This window comes from Patagioenas fasciata, chromosome 3 (genome assembly GCF_037038585.1).
Source record: "Patagioenas fasciata isolate bPatFas1 chromosome 3, bPatFas1.hap1, whole genome shotgun sequence".
In the NCBI taxonomy this organism is placed as follows: Eukaryota; Metazoa; Chordata; class Aves; order Columbiformes; family Columbidae; genus Patagioenas; species Patagioenas fasciata.
In genome coordinates this window covers 56749427-56766869 of record NC_092522.1, presented here as the reverse complement: position 1 = coordinate 56766869, position 17443 = coordinate 56749427, and the positions used below count along the sequence as shown (strand labels likewise).

Sequence of the window (17443 nt, the reverse complement as noted above, 5' to 3'; positions counted from 1 at the left end):
CACACATTGGAGTGGAAACTGAAAGGACTGTCTGTGGAAGAAACATATACTAGCATAAATGCTCAGAGCTCTCATGTTTGGGGAGATATTCAGGCCATGGATGAAATGAGCTCATGTACAGTGTCAGAATTTTAGACCCCTTTAGCCTTCTATTTTTGCATTCCAGGAAGGAGAATAGTTTTTATTGCATAAACTATAATTAGTAAGTGGCTGAAAGACAGAAGCAAAATCAGATAAAATTACAAACTTCCTAAGGAACAGCGTGAACACCGTTGCTTTCAACAGCAGCACGAGTCAAACTCTGCAGCCTGTGAGAGAAATGCTAAAAAAGCTCAGCTTGTCATTTTCAGTGGCAAGAACCAGCTGTAGTAACAAATTCTTTCCCCCTGATTCCATGGAGCCAAAGGACTGCTCTGAAAAATCTTTTAATGTGGAATGGAAAAAAATACTACTTTACATATTTGAAAAACACTCTTGATAATGTAAGGTATCAGATGGCCTGGAAGTCATTAATTTGCCAGGCTTTTATGTTCTACCACACTGGAGGTCACTTGGACTTTTTTAAAAGATACCATTAAAAAAATATTTTTTTAATTTACATTTCCAAGAGTGCAAGATTAATCACAAGAGATGCCTGCCAAACCAGAAATCTTATAATATTTAGCTCTTAAATATGTGTTTTTAATCTATAGAAAAAAATAATTTACAGAGGCGGGCTTTATATCCGGTTTTACACGTAGAAATACGATTTACCAAGACCGAGCTAGAGTCACACCAAGGGCCTGGAAAGAGAAGTGCCTTTTCTGGTGATCTTCAGGTGCCAATATCAGCCAAGAGAAGTGAACTGATTCTTCCAAGGTAGTTGACTCTGGGTTATGCTCCAGATGGGACTGTTGTCAGCTGGCCTAAATCCTTTATGGTTACCTGGTTTCAAAAGATGGAGGTGCCAGGGCAAGTGAACTGAGTACACACTAACACAGGCACCAAGGGGTCCCAGCTGCACCTTGCAGTCTTTCAACAAGTCACAGGTTTGAGGGCAAGTAACATTTACATCCAATTTGTAGACCAAATTTCTGTTTGATCAATGCACTGTCCTTCCAACTAGCAGCAAATGACTACAGATTATATAGTTCTGAGTTAATGATAACACTTCAAAATCAGATGTTGTTTGTCTTTATGACAGATCAATTAAGATCTCTGTTCAAGTACAGTCAAGGCAAGTAAATAAAACACCAGGACACATTAGAAGCAGGATGTCCAATATATATTAAATCAGTACAATGCCATTCAGAATAATCCATGTTATGTCCTTTGCATGGAATACTATGTTTGGTTCCAGCTGCCCTAGCAATGTAACAATAACTTTGGAAATTCAGTAATAGGCAATAGTTTAGAGCACAGTCATAACAAAGCGTAAATGTACAAAATACTGAGTAGTACAGATAAGAGTGTATTATTTATCTGTTCTCATAACACAAGAAAAATAATGCACCTACCACAAAACAGAGTAAATTTAATATCGATAAAAGGAAAAATCTGACTGCTTAGCACATAGTTAGACAGCAGAACTTCTTTACATCAGATGCCACTCAGATGAGAATAACGATCTATAGCTACTGGAACAGCCTGTCTCAAGCAGCAGATACCTCTGTCAAACTCAAGTCAAAAAAAGAAAAGGAATGTGCCACTTGGAGGATCTTAGTTCCATTCCACCAAGCTCTGTGTGAGAAACCACTAACAGCAGAGTCACAGAGCATCCGCTTGTCCTGGTTACCCTCCAAAGCAGGAAGCGGAGGATGTCTTTCCAAATCCTTCTTTACTGTACTTCATTCAAAGAGGGAAACAGAAGCCTTGTTTCCCATATAGTTGTACAGCACCTTAGAAATTATGGAACCAGTAACTTTTCTGAGTTTGTTTCTTCCAGTGTTTCCTGGTGAAAAGATTGAGCTGGTCTTAGATTCAGCTATAAGAATATGGAGAATATTGCAGCATCTCTTTCCACACTGGGCTTTGCTACTCAAGTATCTTTTAAGCACACAGCTTGTGCTTTGCTCTTTTCCTTGGCATTAATTCCTTTTTGGCTTCTGTAAAATCCTTTTGTGCCTTCTGTGTAGCATCTGGGTAATTAAGAATTAAAAATCTCTGCATGGTAGAGCACCTCAGTACTTCTGTGGATTTAGGTCAACTCATTTACAAAGCACTTCACATGCACTGATAAGAAAACCAGGAAATTCCATTTCTTCTGTGTTGGTTACACAGAGCTCTCAGAAGAAGCTAAAGACCATTCTGCTTAAGTAGATGAATAATCCATGGCAAACACAGCCTCTAACGATTTTTTAAGAATGCTTTCCTGTTTCAAAGCACAATTATGACTATTTTTCCTTTGACAGTGCTTTTTCTGCTAGATAGTTCTGCTGAAAGCTGCTTTTCTCCATTCCATTGTTGATTGTAATAGACTAGACTTCTGTTGCAGTCTGGTTGCACCATCTCCAACCAAAGGCTCATGGACAGTGTTTGCCTGCAAGATCCCCTGACATTGCTTTCAATTAAAGGGAAAGAAAAACCTAAAACTAAGACCAGTAGGGAGCACGACATTCAGTGTGATATTGCCACTGGTACATTACTTAATGTTTTCATGCCCATGAGTCCATGAAGTTTGAAATCTACCGATCAGGGTAGGCTGAGCTCTCAGGGGTTCATTGTTTTAATTAGAATTAACTAGGAAAACTAATTTGAATACATTATTTCCTAATTAAAATGTAATCTGGTTAATCAAAAAGTCAATTTACTGGTTAGCTTATACGCTATTTTAGTATGTTTATCGTATTTACTTGGGGAAGAATCCATTGTCTCACTACTAAGCATGAAACTAAAAACAAGTTAAAGGCAGAAGTAAAGGAAAAAAAAGTAGTAACAAATTCGCAATACAGCTTCAAGTTGTACTGCGTTTACTCACTGAAACATTTCTATGAATGAGACACAGGTGCTGAAAGCAAGATCTTGATCCTTCTGGCTAGAAAATACAAACACTTAGAATTCTAGGTCTACTTAATTTTTGAGACTCGAGCATGTTTCTTCTAACCATAACCTCAAAACTAACTGTATTTTTAAAGAAAGTCCAGTTTCCAATAAATGGGGGAGAATTAACAAAAAAATATATATGCCTAATCCAAAAATTGCAAGTCTACGGCATCAGCAATAATGGGGAGTAGTACCCTCAGTGTCTTTTGTCCAAAATTGTAACTGTTTCAAGCCTCTAGCAGAACCACCAAGCCATACTCATCTCATCCTCATCTTGCTCATGCAAGATCAAAAAAATGCATATGTATCTACATACAAATCTAACTAGTTTTTACAATAATACAGCAACCCCTTATCTTAGTACCACGTATGTTTCAACGTGAGTTCAAAGACAGATACACCATTGAGCTACTCTCTTGAATAACAAACATAAGAACAGGAGTACTGAGTCAGGGCAAGGGTGAGCTATAGCCCAACACCTTGTTTCAACCAATACTTGCAATTGAAAGCTTACAAAGAGCATGAAGGTAGATATAGTATATTTCTCTAATACTTTGATAGTCTCCAATCATTGTCAGCTCAAGCACTTTCTGAGCTACATGTGGTTGCTATTTATTTATATAATCTTCAACAGATTTCTGCATACTTGTTCCATGACCCCATGTAAATTTTTAGTGCCCATTAAAACTTAAACTAACCAATATGAGTATTTCAGCACAGCACTAAAAGCAGCTTCAAGTTCAAACACTGTGCTGTTATCCATGAAACATTCTTGCAATTCCCAAACTTCAGTAAACCTAGCAAGCCCCACCCAAAACATCAAAAAATTAATCTGTTCAGTTTATATTGTCTATATTCACTAAACCTCTAAAACATTGTTATAGCCTAAACCTTAAGAATATTTACCTGAGGAACATGTGCCAGCAATGGATAAAATCTCCATCACAAGCCTTGGCTCACTCCTTATCATAGGCATATGAGAATTCAAGCATGAATTAGCAATGCATCTATTTTTTTTTCATTTCTTACTGTCCTAGTTTTCAACCTTAAGAACAAACATTAGGTAATCCTAGGCTTTGGTGCAGCAACCCACTGTACAACAGCACTGCAGCAACTTGCTACTCATTGCAATCATCAGGCTCACAGCTAAACTTAAATCATTACTTTCAGCCAGCCCAGGCTTCAGCCTGCCTCTGCAGGTCCTTAAGGGCCCATCAGCAGTAAATATTGTTCTTGGTTACTGCTGTCCGTAATAAGAACTCCAACACCACTCTGACCTTCTGCTTTACATCAGTGACCTCTGCCTCTGTCACAGTTATATCTAAATCACTTGCCCCTCTTGGCATTGACCATTAACTCCTCACTTTTGTCCCTAATAACGCAAACCCTAATTCAGATTTCTCTTTGGGCTGACAGATGCTGATGACTCAAGTTTAATTGAGAAGATTTGGCCTGATGGCACAGAATTTCACCAAATTCATTTAAAAAGCATTTTATTCATTATTCATTCTTATACTAGCCAGAATCTCTTTCAGTGCCAACACAGACATCAATTCCTATTCACCGTAGCTGTTGAAACCCGGGAGAGATCAGATTCTCAGTAGCCTCTAATGGTGCAATTAAGGAAAGCTATAACGACAGCAGTTCTTTTGAGCTCCTCAACCTGTCATCTCTAGCAACTGCCTAGCTCCAGAAGGGAATTGATATCTAATTAGAAAGCTGTAATGAAGAAAGACCCAATGGAGAATCCTGCTGAGACCCATGCAAAGTCTGGCTTAGTGAGTCCAAAGGAATTTTCCTGCCTTCTCCGTATGCTTCGGAGGTCCCACTCCAGCACTGCGATATATCCACCAATAATCCTCATTGATTTTCCACAGTACAGATGTCCTGCGCTGACTGTTGTATGCACTTATGGGGAAGAAGAAGCCAAATCTCACTAGAAATCAAGCAAAGTAATTTTAAGGTCATCAAAATATATTTTTCAGCTGTTTGTACACATTGGTCTCAGATGGTTTCTGCACTAATGTCATCCACAAGATTTGAAAAATATAACACTGTAATTATTTTTGGCAAGAATCGACAGCTCTCAGGATTAAAAAAAAAAATCTAAAAACGATTAGCCTTTTTTTTTCTATTTTATACTACTGATATTTCTATTCAGTATTCCAATCATTGCAGACATATAAAAGCAAGTAACGTTTACTATCAGGAAGACATTATTAGAGAAAATACAAAATATTTTTGACATTTTTATCCCTGCAACTAAAAGTCGTGTCCAAAAATAAAGCAGAGATCCTCAGGGAAAGCCTACACTGCAATCACCACAGAATACTAAACTGACAAGACAGTGTTTTCTCAGGCAGCTTGGAAACATCCACTCCTCTTTCTGATACAGGGATAGTAACACTGCTTAAGTTCTTGTAGACATGCAAAATTCGTACACTGCAAGCTGTCTCTGTCTCAAACATACTGAACAAGCTGGATAACAGAATGAACGTAAATAGGAAATATCTAATAAGTAATTGTCACAACTCCAAGGAACACAGCTCCAATCTTAGAGTGCACATGTAAGATTTACTTCTAGTCTTCACTTAAAAAAAAAGAGGCTTACTAAACTGCCTTTGATAAAACATTTATGATCACTACTAACACTTGCCTACTATTAGGAGAAAAACATTGTATGAGAAAACATAGAACAATCTCTCCAACACAGGGATTGCCAACCAAAATGAGCAATTTTTCTCAACAATTATAAACAGTAAGAGCAGCAGTATTAATAATTTTGTTCCAGAGTAGACTCCTGAGAAATCAGCTTGGTACTCTACTGATTTTTCTTGACAACAATGATACAGACCTAGCCTTAAATCACAAAGTTGAACATTCTCTACATTTGTGGCTAGAATTGTATTTTATAGTAAATGAATGAGATTTGCATCTTTTTCTCATGGACCTGCATACACAGAATATCTTTACTGTAATACAGATATTGCTTATTAGACAGAATCTTTCCCTTTCCAAATAGAGAGATAACACATCAATCTCTCTGCTATCAATTACATTCCAGCCATTCTGACATCACAAATCCTATCACAAAGGTGAAAGCACTCTAGAAGCAATGTTGGAAATTGAGAAAACGAAACATAGCCTCCATTTTGCATAAATCACTGCCTGTAGTTCTACATTTTCACCATAAGCCTGATCAAAATAAAAGCTTTCTGTAGACTTTAGTAGACTGTAGTTCAAAACTTGAAACTGCCTAGTTGCTTTTTCTCTCCATAGAAATTCTGTGGCTTATAGAAGTGGTCCCCAAAGTAGGGTGTGCACACAAGGAAGAAAATATTAGAGCTTCAGTGGTGCATGTATATAATTTATTTGTGAATAAATATACATATATTGGAGGGTGTGCTCAAAAATCTTTTAGCTATAGGGTTGCATGATCAAAAAAACTTGGAGACCACTGACATATAGCATGACTAAAGAAAAGAAATATGCTGCAACATTTCAGAGGGACTAAGAGTACTAAAAAGTCTTTTTGATATTGGGTTTGGGATACAAATTCTAATCCATCTAGGCAATAAGGGCAAGCAAGAACGAAGTCTATTCAAAGTGTCGAAAGTGTTCTCAAGTATAAGCTTCTAGCCCCAACTGTGTTCAGTTCCCTACTATCAACAATTTTCACTGATTTCAGCAAATCCAGATTTTCACCCAGATCTTTAGTAGAGAGTACTAAGATCTGTGTTAGTTTTCAGCAGGATAAAGATCTTACTAAGACTAAACACAGTAGCAGAATAGAACCTTTAATCAACACAGAATGCATTTCCACCTTACAGAGCAAAACAATATGACTGAAAGTGTAGTAAGTGCTGAATTCAAATTTTCAAATATTTTATAGCACCATTCTCTACTGTTCCACGAGAAAGTTGGGCTACTTTTTCTGTAAAATTTTTGTTTCAAAACAAAAATTTATTTACACAAAGGTTTAGAATTAGCTTTCTGTGACTTAAATTCATTACCTACAACTCAACATATGGTAAAGTAAAATCCTTCCTGACAGCTTAAATAAGAAGGTTTATCAGGTCAGTTGCTGAACTTGATAAGACATACATTGACCTAAACCAACATTTTTTCATCAATCCATCCAAAAGGCCTCAGTAATATTTCAGAATGATAAAAAGTGAGCAATGGTAGGTTAGCCAGGAAATCGGCATCTGAGTTGCTGTAACTTTTGAGTTTTTGTGTCACAGATTTTCTGGTTTCTTCTTTTACATTACCAATATTTCTGGTAATGTATATATATATATATATAAAAGCAATAATTGATACAAATACAAGCAGAGGTAGTTCGATAAACTAGAAGCTGTTCTATCCAATAAGATTTTTTTTTTAAAAAAGGTCACTTAGTCTCTTCATATGCCTGGATATCATTCAGGACAATAAGATTTCATTTGGAAATGTATACAGCACATACACTGAAACATCTAGATAGTGCTGAGACTTCCTCCTGTTTCCAACAAGGGCACTCTATGTCACAATGGCAAAGCAGATAAACCCAAAAGACATGCTACAGTTTAAAAAGAAGTTACAGGCTTAATTAAAAAAAAAAAAAAAAAACAAAAAAAACCAACCTATATATTCCGTTATGAAGGTTCTGCATTACAATCAGGCTATTGTAACAGTTTCTTTCATAGTCTAGCAGCGTAAGTCCCTAAGTCACCACTAGGACATGTTCAAGCTTTATGTAAGATAGTTTATATAAAGTAGTCTTAGTGAAGTGAGTAAATATTCCTGTGCTCCGATTCTTATCTAACGTTGAATTAACATTGGCATATGCTAGGCATTAGTTCCATTGCAATTAGTTGATAATTGCAGAGTTACAGATAAACTATGTCTCCTGTCCTTTAGGTGCAACATGGGATTTCAAATATAATGTGAATGTATCCCCTAGATTGCATTTCAGAGGTGTTTCAGTAGAATTTAATATCATTCAAATAATTTCTAACTAAATATTCTCATTTCAATTTGACACTGGCAAAATGATTGACTAATCAGATTTATCCATCATGGTCTCATTTAATAAAGTCTAAAGTAACAATGTACTAAAGCAAAAGATACCATTCTAGATGATCTCATATAAATAATTAATTTCATAAGAATTATTATTTTACAACTTATTATGTATAAGGACAGAATTAACAATTTCGCTATATAAAAAGTAAATATTTTTAGACTCTAGAAAACAAGTTATATCTTAATTTAACGGAACAGCTGAAAAATTATTGCACTGTAAGAACGTCTATTAGTGGCCGAAACCTGGAACACTAGACAAAACCTTTTGGATGATAGCCCATTCAATTTCACATACACTTGAAAGTAAGAAAATTCTTCTTTTTCTTTAACAGTGCTAAAAAAAAGGAAAAAAAAAAGTGTTCCTTGATATTTTAGATATCATCTGAAAAATTTTGATAAACTGCTTGAAGCAGTAAATATGTAGGGCTGCATGGTTGTGGCCAAAACAAGAATGAGTTACTAAGCAAGTAGATACAGTGAGAAGGGAGGGATTTAGCGATATTGGCTGTCCGCAACTACACAAAAGTTTTCAAAATGGGAATCAAGAGGCAAAATAGGAAACAGAAGGATGAAAATGTGAAAAAAAGAAAATACTTCATAGAAAGGCTGGGTAACTGTATATGAAATAAGAACAAAGGGGCATTTGAAGATGTATTTCAAGAGAGAAGTGATAAAACTGAAATCTTTATTTATGGCAGGAAGAAAAAGAAAAGGGCATGAGCACATACACCTTTTTAATCAAAATCTTGGAAGTGCCATGCATGCAGGTTTACATACTTCAGGATGAGAAAGCTGCTCAAAACACTGAAATAGAACTTGCAGGTTGGAATAGTACCGGTGAAAGAAAGTCAATGTTTTCTATTTATTTATTTGTCTTTGCAGGAAGAAACTACATTTTCACAGAAATGTACAAGCTCACAATAAATACTTAGCAAATAGTGAATTACTTAAAACTATCTCAGGAGACACTACTTACACAGAAATATTTAAGAAATGAATAGGAAGAACGACTTTTTAATAAACTTGATCTCCTCAGATTCATTCTAACATAAAGTAAACATTCCAATCATTGGAAATTGTTTTTCCCTTCTGTAAACAAAATTCATGTGCTGTAAGAGTCATCAACAATTTTGCCCTGAAAACTTCAGCAAGCTTAGCTCTTCTACCTGATGAAAATTGAGGCTATGTATTGTCCTGATTAACAGCTTCAAGCTTCTTTTAAACTCAAACAACATTTCAGTGAACACTTGTCTGCTCCTGACCGTAAGTAGAGTGCTTTGTACTGTGCGCTGGGGCCAGCGTGTATGTCCCTCACATACAGAAACAGCCAGGTGGCAAAGCCACCCACCCGTGTAACACATGTGCCACAATCTTCTCGTTCCTCCTGCTCTCCTCCAGGTCTGAAGCACTCTGACAGATCAGCTATGGGACACGACACACACAACATCGCTTCGGCAGGATGACACTACCGAACGGGTGCATAAGAAATGCCATAGGAGAAAGATAGTACTAGTTTCACACTGAGCCCGCCCTCCAGTTTAAACAAACAAAAGCAAACCAACAACAACCAAACCTCACCTTGTCTATTGAAACCACTCTTAATTAAGTATCCACTTGAGCATACAAACTTTCTTTGCCTAAGTTATTTGCACGCACAGGACTGCGAACAAGCACCTCCTCTGACTGTGTCCAGCCTGTGACCATGGCGACAAGACCGCGGCACCGCCGCCGCGGGCAGCCCAGCCCAGCCCAGCCCAGCCCAGCCCAGCCCAGCCCAGCCCCTCCCCGCCCCGCCGCGGGCAGCGCAGCCCTAAACAGCCGCCCGGGTCTGAGGAAGCAGGCGCGCAGCCGAGAAGCCCCGGGGAAAGCTTCCAGACCCCCGCGGGGGCGGCCGAGCCCCCTCCCCGGGAGCGGCAGCAGCAGCCCTGGCCGGGCACCCCAGTACCTCTCCCGGCGCGCCCGCCTGGCACCCCGTGGCCGGTCGGCGGGACACAACCTTTATCCCGCACCTTCCCTTCTTCCCTCCCGGGGCTCTTACTCTTTGGCCGAGACGCCCAGCAGGACTGAGCTGGCACGGCTGCCGAGCTCCTTCTTCTTGCTCCCCTTGGTAGACATGGCCGCGGATCCCGACGCGTCCGTCACGTTGCCTGGCGACCTGTCCCGCCGAAGGTTGCGGGTCCAGCGCCGCCCGGCGGCCCAGGGGCTCTTCGCCCAGTCCCGCCCCGGCATTGTCCCTGTCCCCGTCCCCCCCGGGAGGAAGAGCCGACAGGAGAGGCCCCGTCAGGCGGTACCCGCCGCGGCAGGAGGGGCCGGCGCAGCCGCCTCAGGGCAGCGGTTGTGCGGTGAGGGGGCGCCCCGCGCAGCTCCCGCCCGCGCACCGTGTCCACCTGGGGCGGCGGCCGGGGCAAGCACGGACACGGTCCTCGCCGCCGTCTTCATGTTCAAGGAACCAAAAACCTGATACGAAGTGCCCTTGCGGAATGAAGCTTAGCTTGGAAGTTGACGACATACCGCTTTCTGAACTTACCCAGCGGCTTCGGAGATCTTTCTAAATACAGTAATTCGAAAAAAGCTAGAGACATAGAACAAAGTGCATTTTAGTTATAAGCATGACTAAGTGTATCTTGAACAAGTAAGGAACAAGAGCAGAAAGTACCGATTTGAAATGGTAGCATTTTTTTGCCCCTTTTTACACCAGTACATGGCAAACCACCCTGGAAAGCAGAAGAAAAAAAAAAAAAATTAGTCCTGGGGACCTGGAGAGATTTTAGAGCTGGAATGTGCAAGTATTTATTTTCTTTCTTAATTTCAAAATGATGCAAGTAATTAGTTCCTGATATGAAGCCTATGATTACCAAAGTCAATGGAAGTCCACCAAGGTCAGGTAAAACTAACATTCATCAGCTATTGTACTTTTGAAATCAGTGGATAGTTGACTTCAGCGAAGCTAAGCAGATTTTTTTCAGATACATTCCAGATATTACATTATTGCCCACAATGCCTACTTCTAACTCTTAATCTATTTGCTAATTCCCAATCTGTAGTGCATGACGAAGACTCCATGATAAAACAGAACACACTTGTTCACTTATTCGAGCTAAGTCCTTTTGAACTATAAAAAACACAATGAAAATTTATTTGTGGAGTTGGAGAGGACATGAGTAGATCAAAAGATACAGGGAAAAATATGCAGATGTTGCTACATCTAGAGGTTTCTTTTGGACAAATGTCAGATCTTGATTTATATCAAGATGACAGAAGGCCAGATACATACTTTTAAGTATCAAAGTGGAAAATTCTTCCACATCTTTGAATTTCCTTCAGCATTATGTCCAACAGCATTCATTTTAAATAAGGTACCTTGGGACATTCTCACTTGAGAACCATGTAAATACTTGAGGTTTGTTTATTTCTTTTTCCAAAGAGATACCAACTGCTCAGTCTGAAATTATGCTGTCAAATATTGATCAGGGCATACAGACAAATAATAACAGAGACAGAGGTGAGTTCAAACATCTGGCTACCGCTTTGGTACCAGTGCAAGGCTGTTAATTTCCAAATCATACTGGAGGGTGATGTATGCTTACAGACTGAGGCTGGAACTTACAGGACTGAGTTTGTGACTCAGAACATGGATAAAAATCACTGAGTTGATTTCAGCCTATTCCTCTGAATCCTTTTTCCTTTCCTCTGCTCACTGGGTGGAGAAACCACTATGGAAAAGTATCCATGAAATATAGTGGCAAAAGGCACTGGTGTAAGTTTTCCTAGTAGGAAAACTTCCTTCCTAATCCCATCCTAGATGATCAGTGAGATTTACAGCATTCCAGCAAATGTAATTATTGTAATACAATTATGTGAAAGATAACAATAAGTAACTGAAATTTGAGTGCATTTCTCTTTAAACATTTTTGGGTGGTGATGAAGGAAGGACAGAAATCCAAAGAGAATGTATGTAAGCTACAGAGCCCTTCATTCTTTGCTTTTTAATGATAGCTGCTACTTATAAAGTTCAAAATGCAGCTTTTATGATAAAATTCTACAATGTATTTGTTTGCAAAGAGGGCTGGTATTAAAAGTACATATGTAGGTGCTTTGTGAAGAAAAAAAAAAAAATCTCAAGTTTTGCATCAGAGAAGTTACATCTTTTTATTTATTCAATAACTTAATTTAGAATTCCATAACCTAAGAGCAATTACAAGGGCAGCTTGTTTGGAAAGAGATGTTAATCTGAATTTTTTAAAAGCTAGTTTTCTAACTGGCAGAGAATCTGTAAGGTCAAATCATCTGTTTCACTAGCCTCACGTCTCAAGCCATGAAGTATATTTGACAGATGCTCCCTGAGGGGAAAATTGTTAGGGTAGAGGCAACCTTACAGTTAAAAAATGTGAAATAACTATACAAGACAATAAAACAAGAAGAACAGTGCAGTTGTATGCTAGAAATCAATTAGGATGTAGCTAAATAGATACTAAGATAACAGGTACTGGTTAGCAATGGATGGATTTCTGGTCACCATTCTAAGACACCATTCAAAATAATGGATTTATTTTTTTTTTCCCCTCCTTAAACCACGACATCATCAACCACTATAGCATACACCAAGTCACTTACAGGAAAACTTCCTTTAAAGTCCTAAATATTTTGTACATTTTTGTAGGTACAAATACCAGCTGGAGAGAACAGAAAAAACATGAACAGGAACACTATAAAAGCTCTTCTTGGGCTCTTAGAGTTCAGACTTTATTCTGATTTTACAAAAGGCACATGTATTTCAGAAAAATGCAGGAAAAAGCTGTCACCTTAAGAAGGCTTGGAAATATGGTAGGGGGTGAATTTTAATATATAGAAATATTTGATGGGGAAACTAAAGGCCCTGCAGTGTGTGACAAAGCTTGGGAAAAGTAGCCCCTGCACAGAGTTAGGAACAGTGGTCTGCTGAGGTGACGTACGGGACAAGGAACTGAACTTGAGCAAAACCACCCATGAACAGACAGACTGAAACTATTCACAAGCAGCTGTATTCTGTTAACTCTTAAGTCAGCCTGAGGCTAGGGAGCAAAGAGGGAAAATTATTATATTAATGTCTTGGGTAAACCAGTAGAGTAAGAGAAGGCAGGGGAAGAAAATTGCAACCAGCTGTATAACAGAAAACAGTCTTCTAAGCACAGGACCTTCTGCCCACTGCCATTTCAAAAATACCTTATGGCAATGTGTCTCATCTAATCTTGCCAGAGATATGCCTTTTCTAGGATTCTAGCCTCCCTTGCATTTGACATGGTGCTAGAAAAGATTCTGATGTGCTGCTACTTTCCCTTTTTGTTCAGCTCTTTTTTTTGCTAGAGCACGTAGCCCCAAAATACTAAGTAAAATATATTCCACAGGACCACTGCATCACATGGGCACATATTTAGCTTTAAGCCAGGGTGTTTTTGTGAACTGGGTCCCACCACAACTCTGTCCACTTCAATACGGAGGGAGGAGAGTGTAGGCAGCAGAAGAATACTAAAGTAACTCAGAGCAGTGCCATTGCCTTTCTTTCATAAACTGATGATTCATAACAGGATTATCTGTGCAAAAAGGAAAACCTTCCCAGTTTTGATACTGTGTGAAAACCCCTATCTGAAGTGTGGAATTAAGGGCAACTGTGAAGGCATCTGTGGTACTCTAGCTACCAGAATTGTTAAGAAGTGGGGATCCTGACAGAGAATGTAGTATCACTTAAATTTCAAAATGTTTGACTAAAAGATACAATGAATTTTGATAGTAGCCTGAGGGAAGGAACGATATTTTTGTTTTTAAAATGAGAATACATAACCAATGCAGAGTTAACAACTGAGCCGTAGAGACTGTTAAATACCTTAGTACAGCATTGTACTACAGTGTTTTGTTATTTACAATTAAGGATGCAACTTTCTTGCAGGAGACTGAAAAGGTCTTTTTAAGTTGAGGTATGCTGCAGGTCACAGCAAATCCTGCTTAATCATGAACAACTTCAGTGCAGTTTTAAGTGTAGTTCCAGTTGTGTATACAGGCTAAAAGGAAAAAGTTACACTTGAAAAAATGCAAAAACATGTTTGAGGCACAGTAACTTAAAGACAGGACAATGTGTCTTGCTGGGGCAGACATTTTGCTGCATCAATGCTGGGACAGCAGTGTCAGTTAAAATCCACTCAAATATGCCTTGACATAATATGAACAATGGAAGTGGTTAATGCAGCCCAATTACTGTACTAGAGAGTAACCTTCAATATGACAGTCTACAAGACACTTCTGAAATACGAAAATTAAGAACCAAACCCATCTGAATATGAGGTGTTGAAAGTCCATTATTCTGGATGAATACTATGTCCTATTTTGATATATACCAGGAAGGGCCGAACAGTTTAGAAACAGAATTAGCTGAAAGTCCATGCTACCTTTAACCTTTAGGGAGCCAAGACCTGATAATTATTAGCATAACTTAGTCTTTCAGAAGGCTCATGATAATAAACGGTTTTAAAGTTCCTGAGTTTAAAAAAAAAGGGGGGGGGGGCAAAACTGAAGGCTGTATGTTTTATTAAAAGACTGAACACTGTTTCATTTCTAGAACCTGTAAAAGATAACTTTAAAATGCCACATGACATGTAGCAAATATTTTTACTCTCAGTTACAAATTGAGGGCAATAAGGCCAGAAATCCTGCATGTTTTAACTTCATTTAGAGTTCAGGCCAAATTATGATTTACCCAGTGATAAAAAGGTGCAATTCACTATACTCATCTCTTATTATCTTTGCAAAACGATGAAGGAACCACTGTTGAGATGCTGGTCCTCTGCTTGTACACTTCCCAAGCCAAAGCTATCTGAAACACCATCTCTACCTAAAAAAGGAAGTTTTTCATAAGGTAATTGGGTAGGAAGCATTTTGTATGTACACCAATTGAAATGATAACCATCTCAAAGAATTTCTTGAGTATGTAAACAACATAGGATGTCTAAGCTAGAAATTTTCACTGAATGAACACTATTTTAGGTGGTGATAAAGGAGCCCATAATCCTATGTTTAAAAATCCACCAAGAATTTTTTTCCTGTTTAGACACAAATTGAAACAGAATTGAGCTTACAAACACATCTTTACAATGGTCATGTACAATTTATTTCAAATAAACTTTGCTACATAGTCAGATCTGTATCTACTATGTTCCTTATTTTCAATACTATTCTACCACAGGACAAAGAACTCTGTCTGAAGTAACCTTTTGCATACTGCCAAGTAAATTATGTATTTCAATTCAGAATAACTTCTCACTGGCATTTCGCTAATATATTTTTGCTCCTGAAAGTTATCACTACCCCCATTTCTTCAATTCTTCAGTTACTCATTATATGAAGGATGAAGGCATACATACACTTAGAGAACTGTGTCCCTGCACCAAATGCAGTGTTCTGTAAAGGGAGAAAACAGGTAGCAAGTTCTATTTTGGAACCAAGGTCACTAGCAAGATGTTAAGACTAAGAAAAGTAAGACAGCAACAGTTTAAGAGCAAAATGTTTCACCATTCAATAGCATAGTTCTACTGCACATATTTCCTTTATAACTATTTCCTTTTATTACCATATATCAAATAGTTACTCAGGCACCAAGTCTGTAAGAATAACTCAAACTACTCCCCAGTGATTAATCACTACAGATAAAAAAGGATTTGTTCAGTTTAAGGAAACTGAATGCTATTACAACTCAATAGGTCTGACATAAAGATTAAACAAACAAAATCCTGGAGCTTGGAATAGCTCATGTTTTTCTGCTACTGCAGTTAAGATACACTTAGAAAATCCCATGCTAAAAGATCACTAATTGCTTTAACTCCTTCCTAGTTTTGTCAGCAATGCCTCATTAAGCTTTTTAAATGAATAGGCTGACTTTGCATTAGCTGCAAAGACACACTGCACAGCTACAATCCAGGAGGACTACATGCCATCTCCAGCCATTAGGAAATTAGTTGATGGAAACATGCCAGGAGAGACATTTTACTGAGGCAGTGATTCAGAACTTTAATTTTTTAATCTCAAAACTGTTCCTTAAATAGAGGGACTCAGAAGTCAGGTACTTGCTCATTTAAGATGGATATATTCCAGATTGCAAGAGATAATGAAATAAAATAGCATGGGACCTATGTTCATATGATTGAGATGAATCATCATTTTACTATGTATCCTGTACAAGTAAAACAAATGATGTTTGACACTCTTTGCTCATTTATTAGCCTGAAGTTAAATTGGTTCTGTCTAAACTTCCACATATCTTTCCAAATCAAAGTTCTTGGGTTAATTAGGACAAGGCTTCATGACTAGTTTAATTGACCTAAAAACTTCTCCAGAAACTACAGTCTCATCCTCTTCTGTGAGGAAGATGCTCCCATTCACTTCCTCAGGCTAGAACACCAACTTTTTTTTATAGTTTTCACCTTCTGGCTGGATCAGATTTCCTGAACTGCTCTACCATTCTCAAACATAGTAATGCTCCCTCCAAGGACCAGGAGTGAAAATGCAGTTTGCAGAATGAAGGAAGACTGGCCATCTTTTGAAGCTCAATTCTTTTACCCCAGAAAGGTGAAGGAAAACAAGACAAAACAAACCTCCATCACATATGTACAAGTCAAACTGGTATTTCTTAAGTCTAGTAGTATGAAAACCAGAGTCTGGTCTGTAATAGAGTCTGCACAGTCACTTTAAACCCTCAGGTTTAGTTTTATAAATGATAGTTTCTGAACCTCACCATCTCAAATTCTCCTGTTAGTGATAACCTGTATCAACACTAGTATACTCCACCACAGTTTGAGTCATGGCTATTCCACATTCATGTACAGCTTTGGAAGAACACAAGCTACATGCAAAATAAGGTAAGTTCTGAAACAGCAGCAATAGCTCCTAAAGCAGAAATTTAAACATTCTTGAAATGTAATCCTATGAAGATAAATTGTCACCAACAGGACCCAGATGAGAGTCATGCATTCAGGTAGAGTTCCAAAGCTTCAGACTTTGGTTTTCATTCTGCTGTTGAATCTGAAAAGTAAAAACAAGAAAAGTACAACCACTGCTTGGAAAAATGTCTACCTCCACTGGCAGTCTTCTCAGTACAGCAGGAACCAGCAACTGAATATGGACCAAGCTATGCCATACTAGACATACTCAAGAGTTCATCTTTTCTGCCCATTAGTGACAAACTTCATGCTACAAGACATAGGCTCAGTAAAGTTACAGCTGAAGCACAGTGAACATGAAAATGCATTTTGTTTGGTCATCAAGATTTATCATGTTTTAATCTAGTCAAAAAGCAAATACAACGGCTACGCACATGTTGCGCTGGCTAGTT

The 17443-nt window shown here is 38.3% G+C and overlaps 1 protein-coding gene across 2 annotated transcripts in view; it reads right to left on the bottom strand.

The window, feature by feature from the left end:
• ADGB (androglobin) overlaps nucleotides 1-10317 on the bottom strand; it is a 105997-nt gene extending 95680 nt beyond the window's left edge. For both annotated transcript variants that reach the window (XM_065834735.2, XM_071806389.1), the window contains exon 1: nucleotides 10127-10317. In XM_065834735.2, coding sequence (XP_065690807.2) covers nucleotides 10127-10317 — 191 coding nt within the window. The remainder of the gene's footprint in view (nucleotides 1-10126) is intronic.
• Nucleotides 10318-17443: the final 7126 nt, after the last annotated feature.